The sequence below is a fragment of the Hemitrygon akajei genome, chromosome 4 (assembly GCF_048418815.1).
Source record: "Hemitrygon akajei chromosome 4, sHemAka1.3, whole genome shotgun sequence".
Classification (NCBI taxonomy): Eukaryota; Metazoa; Chordata; class Chondrichthyes; order Myliobatiformes; family Dasyatidae; genus Hemitrygon; species Hemitrygon akajei.
Window position 1 is genome coordinate 138,115,354 of NC_133127.1, and position 22,904 is coordinate 138,138,257.

Genomic DNA, 22,904 nt, shown 5'->3' on the forward strand with positions numbered 1-22,904 from the left:
AAGTAAATTGGAAGGAGCTCCAGGCAGGGATGTCAGCAAAGCAGCAAAGGCATGAGTTTCTGGGAAAAATGAGGAAGGTGCAGGACATGTGTATTCCAAAATTGAAGAAATACTCAAATGGTAAAATAGTACAACTGTGGCTGACAAGGGAAGTCAAAGCTATTGTAGAAACAAAAGAAAGGGCATACAACAAGGCAAAAACAAGGCAAGGGAAGATAGAGGATTGAGAAGTTTTAAAAAACCTAGAGAGAACAATTAAAAATATCATTAGAAGGGAAAAGATGAAATATGAAAGAAAGCTAGCAAATAATATCAAAGTGGATAGTAAAAGTTTTTACAAGTATGTTAAAAATAAAAAAGAAATGAGAGTGGATATAGGACCACTAGAAAATGAAGCAGGAGAAATAATAACAGGGAATAAGGAAAAGGCTGATGAACTATATAAGTGTTTTGCATCAGACTTCACTGTGGAAGACATTAGCAGTATGCCTGATGTTGTAGTGTGTGAAGGAAGAGAAGTGAGAACAGTTACTATTACAAGGGAGAAGGTGCTCAAAAACCTGAAAGACCTAAAGGTACATAAATCACCTGGACCAGAGAAACTGTACCCCAGGTTCTGAAAGTGGTAGCGTAGAGATTGTGGTGGCATTAGAAATGATCTTTCAAATATCATTGGACTCTGGCATGGTGCCAGAGGACTGAAAAATTGCAAATGTTATTCAACTCTTTAAGAAAGGAGGAAGGCAGCAGAAAAGAAATTATAGCCTGGCCACAGTGGTTGAGAAGATGTTAGAGTCAGTTGTTAAGGATGAGGTGATGGAGTACTTGGTGACACAGAACAAGATAGTACAAAGTCAGCATGGTTTTCTTCAGGAAAAATCCTGCCTGATGAACCTGCTGGAATTATTTGAGGAGATTACAAGTAGGATAGATAAAGGGATACAGTGGATGTTGTATATTTGAGATTTCAGAAGGCCTTTGACAAGGTGCCACACATGAGGCTGCTTACCAAGTTAAGAGCCCATGTTATTACAGGAAAGTTACTAACATGGTTAGATCATTGGCTGATTGGTAGGAGACAGCAAGTGGGAATAAAAGGATCCTTTTCTGATTGGCTGCCAGTGACTAGTGGTGTTCTGCAGGGGTCAGTTTTGGGACCACTTCTTTTTATGCTGTATATACATGATTTGGATGATGGTATAGATGGCTTTGTTGCCAAGTTTGCAGATGATACGAAGATTGATGGAGAGGCAGTTAGTGTTGAGGAAACAGCTAGGATACAGAAGGACTTAGACAGATTAGGAGAATGGGCAAGAAAGTGGCAAATGAAATACAATGCTGGAAAATAGATGGTCAAGTACTTCAGCAGTGGAAATAAATGTGCGGACTATTTTCTAAACGGGTAGAAAATCCAGGATTCCGAGATGCAGAGGGACTTGGAAGTCCTTGTGCAAAACACCCTGAAGGTTAACTTGCAGGTTGAGCTGGTGGTGAGGAAGGCAAATGTCATGTTAGCATTCATTTCAAGAGGTCTAGAGTACAAGTGCAAGGACGTGATGCTGAAGCTTTATAAGGCACTGGTGAGGCCTCACCTTGAATATTGTGAACCGTTTTGGGCCCAGTAATTGAATCCCAGTGTAGTAGGTTAACATATACATACAGTACTTTGATAATAAAGTTACTTTGAACCAAACCACATTTGTTAAAGGTGTTATAAATGACTATCACTTACTTACCCATAAAGTAAGTGTTTTACATGATTAGTATATAGTATTTAAGAGTAAATCAGATTTGTGTATCAAGGGTTGCAAGATGTGCTTGCATTGGAACGGTCTAGAGGAGGTTCACAAGGATAATTTCAGGAATGAAAGGGTTATCATATGAGGAACATTTGATGGCTCTGGGTCTGTACTTGCTGGAATTCAGAAGGATGAGGGCGATGTCATTGAAACCTTTCGAATGTTAAAAGGCCTAGACAGAGCAGATGTAAAAAGGGTGTTTCCCATGGTGGGAGAGTCTAGGATAAGAGGGTATAGCCTCAGGATTGAGGGGCACCCTTTTAAAACAGAAATGTGGAGAAATTTCTTTAGCCAAAGAATGGTGAATTTCAGCTATGAAGGCCAGGTCGTTGGGTGTATTTAAGGCAGAGATTAATAGGTTCTTGATTGGATATGGCATCAAAGGTTATGGGGAGAAGGCCGGGAACTGGGATTGAGGAGAAGATTAAAATAAAAGGATCAGCCATGATTGAATGGCGGAGCAGACTCGATGGGCCAGTTGGCCTAATTCTGATCATATGTCTTATGGTCTAAAAGCAGAAGTCTGATTATTGACTACAGGAGGAAGAAGCTAAAGGCCTTAAGGGCACTTGAGGTGGAAAGGATCAGTAGCTTTAAATTCATTTGTGTTAACATATCAGAGGTTCTGTCTTGGGACCAGCACACCAGTGTCATCATGGAGAAGGCACCACAGTGTCTCTACTTTTTCAGAAGTTTGTGTAGCTGTTATATAAAAAACTTTTGAGAAACTTCTATAGATAAACAGTGGAGAGTATCCTAATTGGTTGTATGGCTGCCTGGTATGGAAACTCCAATGTTTAGGAATGGAAAAGGATACAGAAGGTGGTGGACACAGCCCAGTCCATCACAGAGAAAGACCTCCCCACCACTAGGTTCAGGAACAGTTATTACACTACAACCATCAGGCTTCTGAGTCAGTGTGCGTAACTGAAATCAACGCTAACCAGAACTGACTCTGCAATGTGCAGACTCATTTTCAAGGACACTTTACAGCTTGTGCTCTCAACATTATTATTTTATTTGCACTGTTTGCCTTCTTTTGTACATGGTTGTTTGTTTGTCTTTGTTTATGTATAATTTTTTCGTAAAATTTTATTGTATTTTTTCCCTGTAAGTGCCTGCAAGTAATTGAATCCCAGTGTAGTAGGTTAACATATACATACAGTACTTTGATAATAAAGTTACTTTGAACCAAACCACATTTGTTAAAGGTGTTATAAATGACTATCACTTACTTACCCATAAAGTAAGTGTTTTACATGATCAGTATATAGTATTTAAGAGTAAATCAGATTTGTGTATCAAGGGTTGTATTTATATCTGATTAAGTAATGATGTTGTGAAGGTTCTGCCACCCTCCAATAGCAAGAAGAACAAGGTAGTGCTGTTATTCAAGGGTGGCATGGGAGATAATAGCCCTTCCCTTAAAAATTAGTGTGGCCATCTGTATGTGGGACCAAAGAAAACAAATGAGATTTTTTAATAACTATATCTTTTTGATTTTTGCTATGGAAGCAATTTGAAAGTTAAGAATATGGGGGCAATGAGTGACATTGTCTTGGACCACATATCAATTAGCAGGGAGGAGGAATTGGGGACCTTAAAGTGCATTAAAGTTGTCCAGGTCTGTTGCATTCCTCGACTTTGTAGGAAGCTAGAGAAGAAATTGTAGAGACTATTGCAGAGATATTTGCTTCATCTCTGACCACAGATGAGGTTCTGGAGGTCATCTGGAGAGTGGGTAAAGTGGTACCATTGTCTAAAAAGAGTGATGGAAACAATCTAGGAAATTACGGGTAGTGAGTCTGACATCAGTGGTGAGTAAATTGCTGGTGGGGATTCTGAGGGACAGGATCTACCAATGTTTAGCGAGGCAGGGTCTGATTTGGTACAGTGAGCACAGCCTTATAAATGGGAAGTTGAGTCAATCAAATTCTTAGAGTTCTTCAAGGAGGTAATCAAAAGGACAGATGAGGGTAGGGAAATGAATGTTGTCCATATGGCAGGCTAGTCTGGAAGGTTACATCACAAGGCATTGTGGGTAAGATTCATAATTGGTTCGATGGTAGGAAGCTGAGGTTAATAGTTGGGTTGTTCCGTTGTTCTTTAGACTGGAGGCCTATGCCACAAAGTTTAATGTTGAGATCTTTGTTGCTTGTAGAAACACACATAAAATGCTGAAGGAACTCAGGTTTGGATGTAAATGTATAAGGTAGTGTTGAAAATTATGAAAAATTACAGGGCCATCTTACTCAGCTAATTATGTGGGCTAAGTATTGGCCAATAGTTTTGAATCTAGTTAAGTGCAAAGTATTGCATTTTAGGAGATCAGTCCAGGGTAGGACTTGTACAGTGAATGGTAGTGCCCTGGATAATGCTAAGTGACAAAGGGACCTAAGAATGTGAATGCATAATTTGCTGATTGATATAATTTGATATAAGTCAAATATAGATAGTGTGGTGAGGAATGTGTTTAGCATGTTGACCATCATCATTCAGAGCATTGAGTATAGGAGTTGGGAAGTTAGAAGAATGAGGAATTATCTAATTGAAGGTTCTGAGAGAACATGACAGGGTAGATGTTCAAAGTAAATTTAGATGTTTTCACCAGTAGAATCATGAATAAAAGACAAAAACAAGTCATTTATTTGAAGTTGAAGGGAATAGAAATTTCTTCTTGCAGAGATTAATGATTCTCTGAAATCTTCTGCCCAGAGATTTGTGTTGGACCAGCTCATTAGATGTATTTAAAGTGGAGGTAGATAGGGTTTACAAATAGGAAGAACTTGGTATTGGGAGTTGACCTCTGTGACATATAAGCCACGATCAGATTAAATGGCCTAGGCAGGCTTGAGGACCCACTTGACTACTCTTGCTCCAATTTTCTATTATGGTTTCTGCACCTGTAACAGTTAGTTGAAACTTGAGTTCTTTTATTCTCTGATTTATTCAACTGCATGCAAGAATGCCATTCCCTGGTTGCCAATGCTTCTCTCCACTCCTTGCAACCTGCAATGCAGAATTATGGGATGACTTAAAATCTCATATAGTATACTCTAAGCAGAAGTGTATGGAACCTGTATGCTTCAATTCTAAGATTATATACATCAAGATGAGCATGTAATTAACCAATAGGCAAACATTATTATTTCTTAACTAATCCTAGATGGTACCCAATCTTAACAAAACATCCCTTTGTTGCTATTAATCAATATCATAACCCTCCAAAGTTCACTTCTCCTCACTAGTCTGTTATATCAGTAGCCATGTTTTCTCTAGAGATCTCTGCTTTTCACAAACCTACTCATCCCTCTATTCTTAGAGATGTTAGTTGCACTTGGAACAAGCCTGCAGCTTCCTTTATGTCTAGCATCTTGCAGTTGTCCGTAGCCTACCCATTTGGAGCCAAGGCAATCAAGTCTTTCCTGTATTTCTCCATCTACATTGTACAGCATGATATATTTGTAGACTGATGTACAGCATCTATATGGCATGGATGCTACTGAAATCTGACATACAAATACCCCTGCATACAAACAGCTCCAATAATATTTTAAAATTTAAAAATATGAAGTAAGTGTATAGGTTAATTACTATGAAAGGCAAAACTCTCTCCACTTCTAGTAATTGCTATTTCTTATCAGACTTATGTGATTTTTGAAATCATTCACATAATACTGTGGAGGTATGGTTACCATTGGGAGTATTTTTTGTTTTAGTATTCTCTAACCTATGGATAAAGTTAACTTAGGGTGTTTATAAAAACTAACAAATTTTATACAAATATTTCTAAAAATCCTGTGACCTTGTTGTTTTCAAGAGAACATTCCAGTAGTCTGTTAGTTAGTTGTATTGCCAAATCTAATAGCCTAATTACACAAACCAGGTCAGAACTGCTTAATAGAAAAAGAATTTTATTACAACATGCTCTATACCAATTGTAATAATGTTCTAACTGTCATCTTCTGTATCTCTTACAATTTTCTTCTTTGGCATTAATGTGTCAGATTTATTTTATGGGCAACCCTGCTGTTTCATAATTGTCAGTACTGGTTCTAATTTTATTTTTGGATAGATTTAATTTATTAGATTCCATGGTAGGATTCAAGATCACGTCTGAATTATTAGTCCAGGTCCTTGTATGTCAGCCCATTTGCACAGATCCCTGACAGCTAATATAGTGTGGAGGTGATAAAATGTAAGCAATTTGGGGAAAAAACATTATTTTTCTAGAATTTGTCAAATATATATATTTTTTGGATCCTTAGCCTCTGAAGCAATTAATAACCAGAATGTTTTTGAATTTTAAGTTAACGTCGATTATTGAGAAAACTCTGTTTTTCTCTATGTGGTTCAATGAAGAATGCTTTATTTCTTGCTTTTAGATATCCAAGAGTTCTATGAGGTAACATTACTTAACGCTCACACCAGTTTTGAACAGAAGACTGCTGAAGTTAATCAAGTTGTAGAACAATGGAAAGAAACAAATTCACCTTTGGCAAATACCCAAGAGAAAACTTCAGAGGTAAGGCAATTTAACAAGCTTATTGAACTTTTCAATAGCAAAATGTGCTCAAAATGTCCTTCAGATCATTATATGAAATTCTGTATCCTTTGATTGAAATGTGAGACTTTTGCATGTGTGAGTTGTGTTTTCTGGAGAAATTATCTGTGCTGTTGTCAGCTGCTTTATTGTTTATATAAATGTCTTGACACATTTTCCTTTATAAAACAAATAGCCTTCAGTTATATAAATACATTTTTAAAGTTTAATTTGATTGTCAGAAGAAATAGTTTAATTGTATTATCAACAAACAAGAGAAAATCTGCAGATGCTTGAAATACAGAACAGCACACACAAAATTCTGGAAGAACTCAGCAGGCCAGTCAACATCTATGGAAAAAAGTACAGTCGACTTTTCGGGATGAGAACCTTCAGCAGGAAGGATGGGGAAAATAGTTGAGGAGTAGATTTAAATAGTGCAGGGAGGGGAGAGAGAAAAACACATGATGGGTGAAATGTGAAGGGGAGGGATGAAGTAAAGAGCTAGGAGTTGATTGGTGAAAGAGATACAGGGCTGGAGAAGGGGGAGTTTGATGGAAGAGGACAGAAGGCCATGGAAGAAAGAAAAGTCGGAAGGAGCACCAGAGGGAGGCAAAGATGGGCAAAGAGATAAGATGAGAGAGGGAAAAGGGGATGGGGAATGGTGAAGAGGGGGGCATTACTGGAAGTTCGAGAAATTGATGTCTATGCCATCAGGTTGGAAGCTGCCCAGATGGAATATAAGGTGTTGTTCCTCCAACCTAAGTGTGGCCTCATCATGACAATGGAGGAACCCATGGATAGACATATTGGAATTCTATTATCACTTAGCTGTTTTGGCTAAATTCTGCTTCTTGGCCTACTTGCAAAATAGTCCATGCCTTGTGCATGTGAAATATATTTTTAAATCCTTGTTTACCTTGTTTCTCCGGTGTCCAATCATATTTATTCTTCTAACAGTTTTAATGGCTGTCATTCACTGCACACTCAAGTCATACTTTGTTTCAGTAAATGAGATATTGCCTATTGTTTCTTATCTTTGGGAGGTGTGTTGCTTACTGCATTGAATCAGTACAATCTTCCTGATGGAGATGCTCTTTCAGGCTGGAAACAGCTAGACCTAGTGATCGAGAAGGATCAGTGCATTCTGTGATATGGAGAGAAACTTGCAACTACTGGTGTTTCCATTTCTCTGTTGCCTTGGTATCTCTATTTTAGAAAATCCTATCTTTGAAAGCTATGACCTACTTACAATTTTTGAGTTACTCTCTAAATCTCTCTTTTTAAGATACAAACTAAAACCTATGTCTTTCGATATTCTGTCCCCAAATTTCCTAATCTGCCAAATTTAGTTTGGTAATTCTCCCATGTTAGATACTGATGTTTTTGATCCAATTTTCTGGGATGCTTACCACTACATACCTTGCATGAAAGGTGCTTCCTGCAATCCTTAGAAAGGCAATCTTCTCATGGTGAGCCTTTTTCTCCAGTTGAGGGCATAAATCTAATGTACGCTCACCCTTGCAAAACAACATACCCTTTTGGCTAATGCGACTGTTTCACTTCCATTAGTTCCAGGTTCAGTTTTAGCTTTATTTCTCACAGTGGCCACAGTAGAGGCAAAGCTGCTTCCTTTAGCCTTTGAGCAAAATTATGACTTAGTTTTATTTACACTTTTGCTATTGCCAGTAATGGAGTGCACTGTATATTCCCAGACACCAGATGTGAACAACCGTTACTTGCCTTTCAATAAAATCAGCAATATTAATTAAAGTAATTTTACAGTTGTGCCTTTCTTGCAGTTCACAGACCACCGTTCTCCATTTATCCCTAAGTATATAGGGCAATTTCTTTACAACAATCGACATATCAGCAAGCATGTCCGACTCAACCATGTGCTGCACTTTTTTTTATGGCATTGCAACAGTCTCTAAGAAAAAGACTGTAGTCTTAAAGAGCTTCCATGTCTTCAGGTTTGATAGGTACCCAAAAAAGAGCCTTTTGCATGTAGGCGGGTGCAATTTTCTGTTCAAAACTGGAATATTCATGTAGTTAAGCCTTTGCCTTTAGATATTCTGTTTTAGGGTCAATATGCTGGCAACTTCTGACAAGTTCTGTAAGGCAACCTCTGGTGTACTGTTAGAGGAAATAGAGGCAGCCAATTTAGCTGCCAGTCTTGCCTTCAACACTGTTTTCAAGAGCCCTCAAGAATGCATGATATTGCAATAGATCTCCATTGAAGATTTAAATCTCTTTTAGGTAAAGATGAAATGCATTGCTGTTGTACCAATAACAGCTGCAAGTTGTGCAACTAGAGAAAGTAACATGAATATATTGAAGTATGGAATTGTTGCCAACGATCCTGCAGTTGCAGCTTGCAAAAGAGAAATTAAAGTTAAAACTAAACCTAATCTAATTGAAAGTTTTCAAAAGGAGTATGAAACAAATGAGAACAAAATTAAAGGTTTAATACCATCAGTTAATCATCTTATGAAAATTAAAGAAAATGCCTTATAAGTGCAATCTTGTCTTGAGGATTTGACTAATCTCTGAAGCTGTTGCTGAGCAACATTACATGCTAATCTCATTACTTCCCAAGATTGAGCAAGGAAGACAAAATGAATTTTTTTTCCAATCATTGATGGCTATAGTGTATTCATAGGGAATGTGAAACAATGGTTGAACCAAACATGTTACACTGCAGCGTACAAGTGAAAATGTCTCATATTCCATCAACCAATGTTTCTTAATTTCCAAGATGAACGATCTTGTAGTGATGAAAATCTTAACAGAACTAAGTTAGCTATATAGTGATCTTAGCATTCAAATCAACATAACTAAGTGTTCTATTAGCAACATAACTTAGTGTTACAAAGTGTAATTAGAGGTCAAACTAAATTAGCATTCCAATTAGTGAGGTTAGCGTATTTAAGCGGTCAACAAAAAAAGTCATTCCCCGTAGCTCACTCCCTCTGGCTAACAACTAAATAACAAAGTGTGAATACATAACTATACTCATTTGTTTCTACCATGTCCCAACCCATTTGATAGATTACTAAAATAAATGCACCACAAAATACAATACAGACAGATGGTGGCGCTGTCTCAGAGGACTGTCCAATGTATGGAGTGTTGCCCAAGAATGAGCATCACTGGTAGGATTGCTCAGTTGAGGTCCCTGCTGGGTTTCCTGATGCTTCTTCAAAGCTCTGTATGATGCATACAGTACTTTTCACTTGTTTAGTTTATGCAAAAATTTGCTCTTAATCATATTGTTTTTGTAGATTATCATGTTTCCTTTTTTTTCCCAATTGCTTGGTTCTCTTCTTCACTTGTTCAATTAACACACAAATTTGATTCTCAAGCTGACCATCTTTAACTCACACATTCTAGATTTTTCTTTTCCATCGGGCATTCTCTGGATCGTATCATGTGCCTTCTTATAGACTCAACATTTATGGTATATTTCATCTTGATTTTTTTTTCATTAATCTGATCAAATTGAAATATTCAGGTAAGAACTCAAAACTTCAGTCAGTTGTTCACACGTAACTGGAGATTCAACTCCCACTTTTTCTGTAGTAGATTTCACAACTTTGGCCATTGTTCTAATTCAGTCATATGTAACACTTAATTTGTGCATGCACTTTATCCTTTGGACTGTGATTGAAATACCATTGGATTGCAATAGAAATATTGTAGGATTGCAATGGGAATTACCTTTTCAGGATTATAATTGAATTATTGTTTTGGGATTGGAATTGAGATATATTTTAGGATTATTTATCTTAGGATTGTGATTAGAATTTTATTTTAGGACTGCAGTTGAAATAATGTGGGATGGCAATTGAAATTTGGTAGGCTTGCTGTTGGAGTTTGGCAAGATTGCAATTGCTTTTTTTTGGGATTTATAGAACATAGAACATAGAATAGTACAGCGCATTACAGGCCCTTCAGCCCACAATGTTGTGCCGACCCTCAAACCCTGCCTCCCATATAACCCCCCACCTTAAATTCCTCCATATATCTGTCTAGTAGTCTCTTAAATTTCACTAGTGTATCTGCCTCCACCACTGACTCAGGCAGTGCATTCCACGCACCGACCACTCTCTGAGTGAAAAACCTTCCTCTAATATCCCCCTTGAACTTCCCTCCCCTTACCTTAAAGCCGTGTCCTCTTGTACTGAGTAGTGGTGCCCTGGGGAAGAGGCGCTGGCTGTCCACTCTGTCTATTCCTCTTAATATCTTGTACACCTCTATCATGTCTAATGCCATTTATTTTTATTCACAGGATTACAATCTAAATGTTTTTTTAAAGCACTAGTTTACAATTGGAATATTTCTTAGGTACTGGATAGTACATTGGGTATGATGTTAATTTCAGTGCTGAACTGATTTTTCCTGCATAATAATGTATAATAGTTATCCTTCACTCTTAAACTTCCACTAGATGGTGTAGTGAAGCAAGAAGTAATGATCATTCATGTGGTTAGAAAACTAAGGAGGAAGCTTTAACCTCCTTTTTAAATATGTATACCAAAAGTTTCCACTTCCGGGATTCTTATGAGTCCTTAAATCTTGGCAGTGATCTGCTGACTACACCAAAATTGTTGAATACTAATGTTTTTGATCTGAGGTTCTTCGGAAGTCCAGAATGAGGCATAAAACTTGTTGCTTCTGTTTGTTTATTAAGCTTTACAAGAACAAAGAAGACAAAGTCCTGTTGGTGTGGTCTTGCATTGTTTGTATTTTGGTAATTAGATTTATTGAGTATATGCCCGCAAGAAAATGAATCTCAGGGTTGTAAATGGTGATGTGTATATGTATATCTATCTATCTATCTATATATATGTAGATAGACACACGCATACTGTTATGAATGTACCACAGCTCTGCGGGGCCGAAGGGCGTGGGGTAGCCCCCTCCTTTGTGAGAATCGCAAGATCACTATTGAGTCCATTCAGGAGACCCAGGAAATGAGAGAAAGACATGCAGAATCCACAAGTCGTTGGAATGTGTCTTGGCCTCCGAGAGGCGGACCCATTGATGCCGGCTATTGTCTCTTGGAGACGGACTTGTGTATTGCATCCTGTACGATGCATCGACGCCCCAGGCAATGAAATGAGGGGGAGGTTGGTGGAGGGATTGCCTCATCCCAACCTGATTGACATCTGAGACCCTGTGAGTCAGGATAAAAAGAGGGTCTGTGGGAACAGCCCCTCAGACGCACCAGAAGAAACGCCAGCGATCCCGTAATAGCAAGAAACCAGGGAAAAGGCCATGTGCGTCCGGTTCCATTTGCCCTGGAATCGGTGGGCCCTTTTCCATGGCCAAAAGGTTTTTAGCTAACAACGGGGAACCAACTCCCAACGACTCTCGAAGGATTGACATCATAAAAGGAATGGGCAAGTTTTAAACCCGTCTTTCTCTCCAACCCAAAAGCTGCAGCTTGAATGAACTGAGTGACTTTTATATTTCCATCGGACAATACATTATCCCCTAGACAATGATAGAGCTATTTCTTATTGATTATTATTATACCCGCGCTTTTAGATTTAGTATTGACGACGTATATTATCTGCATGTTTGCATTGACATTATTTTGTGTATTTTTTAAACAATAAATACTGTTAAAAATAGTATAATCAGACTTCAATGGACCTCTCTATCTTTGCTGGTAAGTGACCCAGTTACGGGGTACGTAACACATACATACATACATACATACACATACACAGTGGCATACAAAAGTTTGGGCACCCCTTTTCAAAATTTCTGTTACTGTGAATAGCTAAGCGAGTAAAAGATGACCTGATTTCCAAAAGACATAAAGTTAAAGATGACACAGTTCTTTAATATTTTAAGCAAGATTACTTTTTTATTTCCATCTTTTACAGTTTAAAAATAACAAAAAAGGAAAAGGGCCCGATGCAAAAGTTTGGGCACCCTGCATGGTCAGTACTTAGTAACACCCCCTTTGGCAAGTATCACAGCTTGTAAATGCTTTCTGTAGCCAGCTAAGAGTCTTTCAGTTCTTGTTTGGGGGATTTTCACCCATTCTTCTTTGCAAAAGCTTCTAGTTCTGTGAGATTCTTGGGCCATCTTGCATGCACTGCTCTTTTGAGGTCTATCCACAGATTTTTGATGATGTTTAGGTCGGGGGACTATGAGGGCCATGGTAAAACTTTCAGCTTGTGCCTCTTGAGGTAGTCCATTGTGGATTTTGAGGTGTCTTCAGGATCATCATCCTGTTGTAGAAGCCATCCTCTTTTCATCTTCAGCTTTTTTACAGACGGTGTGATGTTTGCTTCCAGAATTTGCTGGTATTTAATTGAATTCATTCTTCCCTCTACCAGTGAAATGTTCCCCGTGCCACTGGCTGCAACACAAGCCCAAAGCATGATTGATCCACCCCCGTGCTTAACAGTTGGAGAGGTGTTCTTTTCATGAAATTCTGTACCCTTTTTTCTCCAAACAGACCTTTGCTCATTGCGGCCAAAAATTTATATTTTAACTTCATCAGTCCACAAGACTTGTTTCCAAAATGCATCAGACTTGTTTAGATGTTCCTTTGCAAATTTCTGATGCTGAATTTTGTGGTGAGGACACAGGAAAGGTTTTCTTCTGATGACTCTTCCATGAAGGACATACGGTATTTGTGCAGGTGTCGCTGCACAGTAGAACAGTGCACCACCACTCCAGAGTCTGCTAAATCTTCCTGAAGGTCTTTTGTAGTCAAACAGGGGTTTTGATTTGCCTTTCTAGCAATCCTACGAGCAGTTCTCTCGGAAAGTTTTTTTGGTCTTCCAGACCTCAACTTGACCTCCACCGTACCTGTTAACTGTCATTTCTTAATTACATTACGAACTGAGGAAACGGCCACCTGAAAGTGCTTTGCTATCTTCTTATAGCCTTCTCCTGCTTTGTGGGCATCAATTATTTTAATTTTCAAAGTGCTAGGCAACTGCTTAGTGGAGCCCATGGCTGCTGACTGTTAGGACAAAATTTGAGATGTCAAGGTTATTTATAAAGCTTTGAAATTTGCATCACTTGGCCTTTCCTAACGATGACTGTGAACAAGCCATAGCCCTAACAAGCTAATTAAGGTCTGAGACGTTGGTAAAAGTTATCTGGGAGTTCAAATCTCTTGGGGTGCCCAAACTTTTGTGCATGCGTGTGCGTGTGTGTGTGCGTGTGTGTGTGCGTGTGTGTGTGCGTGTGTGTGTGTGTGTGTACTTCAATAATAAATTTACTTTGAACTTTGAAACACAAAAAGAGAGAGAAAAATGTATTAATATTTTATCATGAATAGAAATGATTGTATATTACATTTTTGTTATGGTTGCTTTAAACAGCAATTAATGGCTCAAGGTTTAGAATAGTTACTGATTCAGATGAAAAAATCCAGTTATTATCTTTATATTTATGTTTAAAAACTATTTTGTGCAGGATTTGCAAGGGCAACCTTATTGAAATAATGATGAAAGGAATATTTGAAGCAATAACACAGCAGTTAGTGTAACGGTGTTGCAGTGCCATCAACCAAGGATCAATTCTGTAAGGAGTTTGTACATTCTCCCTGCGACCACTTGAGTTTTTTCCAGGTGATCCTGTTTTCTTCCACATTCCAAGAGTGTACTGACTAGTAGGTTAATTGGTCACATGGGTGTAAATAAGGCGGCACCAGCTCGTTGGGCTTGAAAGGCTTGTTGTATCTCCAAATAAAAAAATAAATGAAAGTTTCTAGTATCAAGGTGGAAATAACATCTGCACCTTGCTGGTGATTAACACTGTCACATCTCAAGGATATGTGCTTAGCCTACTGCTCTACTCTCTATACCCATGATTGTGCGGTCAGGTACAGCTCAAATGTGATCTGTAGATTTGCTGTGACGCAACTGTTCTTGACAGAACTTCAGATGGTGACGAGAAAGTGTACAAGAGCTAGATAGATCAGCTGGTTGAGTGATATTGCAGCAACAACCATGCACCCAATGTTAGTAAAACTAAAAAAATTTAATTGTGGACTTCAGAAAGGGTAATATGAGGGCACACACACCAGTCCTTAATCAAAGGCTCAGTAGTGGAAAAGGTGAGCAATTTTAAGTTCCTAGGTGTCAACATCTCTGAGGATCTATTCTGGGCCCAGCTTATTGATGTAGTAAGAAAGAAGGCATGACAGTGCTGTATTTCATGAGGAGTTTGAGGAGATTTGCTAAGTCACCAAAGACACAAATTTCTACAGATGTACTGTGGAAGACCATTTTAACTGGTTGCATCACAGTCTGGTATGGGGAAGGGGCGACTGCACAGGATTAAAATAAGCTGCAGAAAGTTATGAATTCAGTCAGTTCCATCTTGGGCACGTTAGAGGTGTGATGCCTCAAAAAGGGCGGCATCTATCGTAAGGACCCCCATCACCCAGGATGTACTGTTTCTTTGTTGCTACCATCAGGGAGGAGGTACAGGAACCTGAAGGCACACACTCAATTATTCATGAATAGCTTCTTTCCCTCTGCCATCAGATTTCTGAATAGACGTTGAACCCATGAATACTACCTCACCTTTTTTTTCTCTCTTTTTGCACTACTTATTTAACTTAACTCTTTAAAAATATATACTTACTGTAATTTACAGATTTTATTATGTATTGCAACGTACTGCTGCTGCATAACAGCAAATCTTACGACTTATGCCAGTGATATTAAACCTGATTCTGAGTCTGATGTCTTTGCCAACATGTTTGTAGCATTGTGTATCTTTTCAATGCAGCCACCAGATGGAGCTATAAGCAGTAGCAATATATGCTGATCAGGAATTGTTAAATTTTTAAATCCATTTATTTACAGAAACAGACCCTTTGGTCCACTTGACTCTGCTGATCATCAACCACTCTTTTACACTAATCTGAGTTTAGTCTTCCCACATTTCCTTTAACTGTCCCCCTCAGCTATATGATAGCTAAATAACCTGCATACCTTTGAGGTGTGTGGAGGGGGGCAGCCAGAGAATGCGGACTAAATCCATGCTTTCCCAGGGAGAATGTGCAAGCTCCACACAGCACAAAAGGTCAGCAATTGAATGTAGACTAACAGCTGTGAGATAGCAGCTCTGCTTACTGTGCCACTCAAGTTCTTTCAGTCTAACAATCTATCTTGTTTATAATTATAGCCCAATATTTTCATCAGTAGCCAATCTAAGGACAACCTGAAACCAAGAACTTCACAATGTTGGCCTTTATTACATGAGGATTTGAGTATTAGAGACATCATGATCCAATTTTATGTAGCCTTATTGAAACCACATATGGAAGATTTGATATGATCTCTCCTAAGGAAGAAAATATCTGGGATTGAGGGGATGCAGCTTAGATTGTTATTCATTTGATTAATTATTTGTTTTTTCCTATTAGTTTAAGCAGATTGCATTTAGAAAAGTCAGGGTTTTATCATTAAAACAAATAAAATTATTCTCATGCAGCATGTCAGAGTAAGTGCAGTGATGATATTTCTCTAGGCTGGGGATCTGGAATCAAAAATTACACTCAAAATAATCAGGAGATAATTCAACACAAAGGGAAGAAGAACTTTCTGTATTCAACTGATTCTGAACCTTTGGAATTCTCGACCCAAATGCGTTGTAGAAAATCAGTTTCTTAGTCTATTCAACACTGAAGCGAATAGACTTTTAGATACAGGTGTCCCCCATTTTTCAAACGTTTGCTTTATGTCAACTCGCTGTTACAAAAGACCTACATTAGTTACCTGTTTTCGCTAACAGAAGGTGTTTTCACTGTTACGAAAAAAGGCAGCGTGCGCCGAGCAGCCAAGTTCCTCCCCGGGAACTTCATTCTAGCCGGCATTGCTTAAACACGTGCCTATGAGCATCTGTGCTTTATGTCAATTTATTTTGTGCATCCGTTAGCAAGATGAGTTCTAAGGTATCGGAAAAGTCTAAAAGAGCTCATAAGGGTGTTACACAGCGTAAAACTAGACATAATTAAGCGTTTCGATCGTGGTGAACAAAGTAAGGACATAGTGAGTTTGGTTAAGGGTTTGTGGAAGTTGATGAAGATGATGTTGAAGAGGTTTTGGCATCCCATGACTAAGAACTGAGAGATGAAGAGCTGATGAAGAGGAAAGGATAACAATTGAAACTGAACGCAGTAGCAAAAGTGAAGTTGTCCAGGAACTGAACGTGAAGCAATTGCGTGAGATTTTCGCTGCGATTGACAATGCTGCAATGATTGCAGAAAAGTATGACTTTAATTTTGAAAGGGTACGTAGGATTAGAGCATATATGTCAAACTCAAGGCCCGCGGGCCAAATCCGGCCCGCAGTGGAATTATCTTTGGCCCGCGAGATAATATCTAATTACTATTAAAGCTGGCCCCAGTAATCGAAGTGCCTATGGCGTATGATATGGCTAATGCTGAGTTTATTCAGGTACCAGGTTTTCAAGGTTTTTAGTGTTTATTCGGCAGTCTTGCTCGGCAGTCTTCTTCATAAGAAACGGAATTTGTAAAGTGAAGCACTTTGTAGTTATAGCAGAGACTGAGACACATGAGAGCAGGCTGGAAAAACGGAGGCAACGAAAGCTGCGTTTGCACGCGTCCGACTGATCCGGCCCGCATGAAGCTGCATTTTGCTCAATCCGGCCCGTGAACTAAAATGAGTTTGACACCCCTGGTTTAGGGCATATTTGCAGGATGGTTTGAGTACATACAAAGAACTGTATGATAGAAAAATGTGCGAGGTTAACCAGACAAGCATACTGTCATTTTTCAAGCCTTCCACATCAGCCACAGCAGATGACGAAACTCGACCTTCGACATCGAGGCAGGCAGACATAGAAGAAGGTGACCTACCTGCCCTGATGGAAACAGACCATGCTGAGATGACACCCCAGACTCTTCTACCTCCCACCACCCCAACCTCTGATGACTCAGCCTAACACACCATCATCAGTGTCCTCACTGTCTTCCCGATTCCGGTAAGTGAAACTACACTGAGCGTACATTATTCACAATGCTGGTAGAACACAGCAGGCCAGGCAGCATCTATAGGGAGAAGCGCTGTCGACGTTTCGGGCCAAGACCCTTCGTCAGGACTAACCGAAAGGAAAGATAGTAAGAGATTTGAAAGTAGAGGGGGAAGGGGGAAATGCGAAATGATAGGAGTAGACCGGAGGGGGTGGGATGAAGCTAAGAGCTGGAAAGGTGATTGGCGAAGTGATACAGAGCTGGAGAAGAGAAAGGATCATGGGACGGGAGGCCTCAGGAGAAAGAAAGGGGGGGGGGGAAGCACCAGAGGGAGATGGAGAACAGGCAAACAACTAAATATGTCAGGGATGGGGTAAGAAGGGGAGGAGGGGCATTAACGGAAGTTAGAGAAGTCAATGTTCATGCCATCAGGTTGGAGGCTACCCAGCCAGTATATAAGGTGTTGTTCCTCCAACCTGAGGTTGGATTCATTTTGACAATAGAGGAGGCCATGGATAGACATATCAGAATGGGAATGGGACGTGGAATTAAAATGTGTGGCCACTGGGAGATCCTGCTTTTTCTGGTGGACCGAGCGTAGGTGTTCCACAAAACAGTCTCCCAGTCTGCGTCGGGTCTCGCCAATATATAAAAGGCCACATCGGGAGCACCGTACGCAGTATACCACACCAGTCGACTCACAGGTGAAATGTCGCCTCACCTGGAAGGACTGTCTGGGGCCCTGAATGGTGGTGAGGGAGGAAGTGTAAAGGCAGGTGTAGCACTTGTTCCGTTTACAAGGATAAGTGCCAGGAGGGAGATCGGTGGGAAGGGATGGGGGGGACGAGTGGACAAAGGAGTCTCGTAGGGAGCGATCCCTGCGAAAAGCAGAAGGGGGGGGGAGGGAAAAATGTGTTTGGTAGTGGGATCCCGTTGGAGGTGGCGGAAGTTATGGAGAATTATATGTTGGACCTGGAGGCTGGTGGGGTGGTAGGTAAGGACAAGGGGAACCCTATCCCGAGTGGGGTGGCAGGTGGATGGGGTGAGGGCAGATGTGCGGGAAATGGGAGAGATGGGTTTGAGAGCAGAGTTGATGGTGGACTAAGGAAAGCCCCTTTGCTTAAAAAAGGAAGACATCTCCTTCGTCCTGGAAAGAAAAGCCTCATCCTGAGAGCAGATGCTGCGGAGACGGAGGAATTGTGAGAAGGGGATAGCCTTTTTGCAAGAGACAGGGTGGGAAGAGGAATAGTCCAGGTAGCTGTGAGAGTCTGTAGGTTTATAGTAGATATCAGTAGATAGGCCGTCTCCAGAGATGGAGACAGAAAGATCAAGAAAGGGGAGGGAGGTGTCGGAAATGGTCCAGGATAAGGTCATTCCAGGACGAGGAGATGTCTTCCTTTTTTAAGCAAAGGGGCTTTCCTTCGTCCACCATCAACTCTGCTCTCAAACCCATCTCTCCCATTTCCCGCACATCTGCCCTCACCCCATCCACCCGCCACCCCACTCGGGATAGGGTTCCCCTTGTCCTTACCTACCACCCCACCAGCCTCCAGGTCCAACATATAATTCTCCGTAACTTCCGCTACCTCCAATGGGATCCCACTACCAAACACATTTTTCCCTCCCCCCCCTTTCTGCTTTTCACAGGGATCGCTCCCTACGCGACTCCCTTGTCCACTCGTCCCCCCCATCCCTTCCCACCGATCTCCCTCCTGGCACTTATCCTTGTAAACGGAACAAGTGCTACACCTGCCCTTACACTTCCTCCCTCACCACCATTCAGGGCCCCAGACAGTCCTTCCAGGTGAGGCGACACTTCACCTGTGAGTCGGCTGGTGTGGCATACTGCGTCCGGTGCTCCCGATGTGGCCTTTTATATATTGGCGAGACCCAACGCAGACTGGGAGACTGTTTCGTGGAACACCTACGCTCAGTCCGCCAGAAAAAGCAGGATCTCCCAGTGGCCACACATTTTAATTCCATGTCCCATTCCCATTCTGATATGTCTATCCATGGCCTCCTCTATTGTCAAAATGAATCCAACCTCAGGTTGGAGGAACAACACCTTATATACCAGCTGGGTAGCCTCCAACCTGATGGCATGAACATTGACTTCTCTAACTTCCGTTAATGCCCCTCCTCCCCTTCTTACCCCATCCCTGACATATTTAGTTGTTTGCCTGTTCTCCATCTCCCTCTGGTGCTTCCCCCCCCCACTCCTTTCTTTCTCCTGAGGCCTCCCGTCCCATGATCCTTTCTCTTCTCCAGCTCTGTATCACTTCGCCAATCACCTTTCCAGCTCTTAGCTTCATCCCACCCCCTCCGGTCTACTCCTATCATTTTGCATTTCCCCCTCCCCCCTCTACTTTCAAATCTCTTACTATCTTTCCTTTCGGCTAGTCCTGACGAAGGGTCTTGGCCCGAAACGTCGACAGCGCTTCTCCCTATAGATGCTGCCTGGCCTGCTGTGTTCTACCAGCATTTTGTGTGTGTTGTTGTTTGAATCTCCAGCATCTGCAGATTTCCTCGTGTTTGAGCGTACATTATTTCTGCTTTATATAGGCTGTGTATTTTTATGTGTTAATTGGTAGCTTCGTAGCTAGGTTACTGGAAAGAGTTCTTCTGCCGGGAGCGCTTGCACTGTTTGTTTCTGTCAGGAGTGCTTGTGCCGTGTGTTTTTGCCGCGAGTGCTGCCGAAAGCGCTTGTGTGAGATTTTTGCTGCGGTGGACAGTGCTGCAATAATTGTAGAAAAGTATTCCTACTTTATATAGGCTGTGTATTTATCAGATCATTCCTGCTTTTACTATATGTTACTGTTATTTTAGGTTTTATGTGTTAATTGGCATGATATGGTAGGTTATTTTTTGGATCTGTAAATGCTCACAAATTTTTCCCATATAAATTAATGATAATTGCTTCTTCGCTTTACGATATTCTGGCTTACGAACCATTTCATAGGAACGCTCTACCCTTGAATAGCGGGGGAAACCTGTATAGTACAGCAGAGCAATAAGGATGGGGTTCAGTGCAGGAAAGTGGAACTGAAATTCAATTTCCATGGTGTACATCAAGCACAATTCAGGTGGATGGCAGAGCACATGATGGAAATTGAATACCCTACTCATTTTTTTTGTAATTTTAGTTTATCTGTGAGAAAGATTTGGAGGCTTCTCATTGGGTATCAATTTTCAATTGGTAGGAAAACAAACAGATCATTAATTTCATGCTTATTGTACATACAATAGAGCTTTCTGAATAATTCAAGATAGCTTAAAACTCATTGACTATTAGTAATATTTTCCAAAAATGTTAAATTAGTAACCAAATTAAATGACTTGATTGGGTGGATGAAATATCCTTATATGAGGCATGTAAACAAAAGGGAGAGGCAGCACAGAGACAGGGCCTTTTGCCCACTGAGTCTGTGCTGATTATCAAACATACATTTATGCTAATTCTCTGAATCATCTTCCTACATTCCATCAATTTTCCCTAGATTCTACCACTTACTTACACCCAAGGGGCAATTTATGGAACCAAATAACCTACCAAACTAAATGCCTTTGGAATATGGAAGGAAACTGGAACACCCTGGGGAAGCCCATGTAATTGCAGGAAATGTGTGCAAGTCCCACGTAGGCAGTATTGGAAGGCAGGATTGACGCCAGTCTCTGGAGCTGTGAGGCATCATTTCTGGATCTGGGTGATAGTTCTTTTAAGGAACTTTATTTTGAACATCCTGAATGTTCAAAATGCTGAATCCTCAAGCAAAATCCAAAACCTTATGACTGGTAAGTTGTAATTTAGATCTCTATCCCTTTGACAAATATAACTTTCCAAGGTTGCTTTTGTGTGCAACTGATGAAATCTGATGAAGATAATCATTTCCTGCTACCTTCATCTAACTATTGCAGAATGTCATGATATTTTTTGTGTGGCTGTGTCGTTTGAGTTCCAAACATCATGGACAGCAAACCCACTACCATCACAAGCATGTATAGATGATATCTGGACATTATCTCAAAATCGGATAAACAACGAGAATTCAGGTAAACAGAAGGATATAGGCTGGTGAAATAAGCAGATGAAATATAAAGCAATGGGACATGACATGCATAAAATGAATAAAGAGAGTCATTATAAACTAAATGGTACAGTTTTAAAGAATGCAAATATACACAGTTTTTAAAAGTTACAGTTGTCAGTGTGCATTTAAAAATTGTAATGCAAAAGCAAGGAAGGTACGTTGATCCTCATCTAAAATACTGGCCAGGCTTCAGCTGGGTATATTATATTCAGTTTTGGCCACCACTTTAATATTTTTCCTGAAGAAGTTGCAGAAGAGATGCACATGAATGATACGAAGGACCACTGGTCTTTCATTATCTGGAAAAGCTGGTCTTATTTTCTAGAGCATGGAAAATTAAAGAGGGATACGGCAAATATTCAAAATCATGCAGCATTTGAAAAAGAGAAATAGAAATCAGAAGTAATGGAACTTTGGAAATGATGAACAAAAGAACCAGATAACACTGTTTGGATTGCTTTTCTTAAAAAAATACTTAATAGCCTGAATGGTACATTGATATCTTCTGCCTATATGACTTTACATGTGCAAGTTCAAGACAACATGCAAGATAAAGTCACAAAAAGCTGAGGTGGCTGACTGGCCTTGTACAGTGTGAATAAGGCAAAACAAAAAAGATGTATATAAATTAACATTTTGCAATACATTACAATGCTAGGTCAGGCACTGGAAAAGAAAACTTGAAAATCACCAATAAATTAGTTATTTGAATGCTGTTTGATCTGTTTTTAGATTAGCTACAACAGTAGAAGAAAATTAAAAAATGTAAGTGCACAACTGGATGAGGATTTTCAAAAGTGTATACAGGGACTCTGTTCATGTCAAAGTGAGGTCATAAACTGGGAGATTAAAAAGTAGAATAGCACTTGAGGACCTTTAGAGCAAATAGTTTGTTGCAGAATGGTATATCCCCACAAGGTGGAAAGTAAGGTCACCCAAAACTGAGGTTCCTTGGATGACTAAAGATGAGGAAAATGCAACAGGAAAAGGAAGCTTATAATTAAAGTCAATCTAATGATACATTAGAGAACCAAGCTGAATAAAGGAAGTGTAGAAGCAAGCTGAAGAAGAAATGTGTCTGAGTTTACGTGACAATATATTTGCGGTTAAAATAAAAGGGACCTGAAAATTATTTTTAAATTAATGGTGAAAAGAAGCAGATGAAAGATGCAAAAGAAATTGATTAGTCCTCAAGCGTTTGCCTGTATGAATAAAATTATCTCTTGTGTTTATAAACTGCAATCAGTTCTATCTTAGTGAATCTCTGTGTCCAAGACAATTCCCTCAAGATTATTCTAATGATCTATGCTTCACTGCCTTTAAGTGCAGAGACACTAGACACTAGAATACTACTGCACAGTACAGGCCCTTCGGCCCTCAATGTTGTGCCGACCCATATATTCCTTTAAAAAAAGTACTAAACCCACACTACCCCGTAACCCTCTGTTTTTCTTTCATCCATGTGCCTGTCCAAGAGGCCCTAATGTTTTAGC

General features: G+C 40.0%; 1 protein-coding gene across 4 annotated transcripts in view; it reads left to right on the forward strand.

Moving 5' to 3' along the window:
• Nucleotides 1-22,904, forward strand: part of LOC140726699 (disks large homolog 2-like) — a 797,667-nt gene that overhangs the window by 70,598 nt on the left and 704,165 nt on the right. For 3 of the 4 annotated variants that reach the window (XM_073043428.1, XM_073043429.1, XM_073043430.1), the window contains one exon: nucleotides 6,185-6,324. In XM_073043428.1, coding sequence (XP_072899529.1) covers nucleotides 6,185-6,324 — 140 coding nt within the window. Of the gene's footprint in view, nucleotides 1-6,184; nucleotides 6,325-17,314; nucleotides 17,335-22,904 lie in introns of those variants that run through there. The other variant, XM_073043437.1, reaches the window with a different exon arrangement.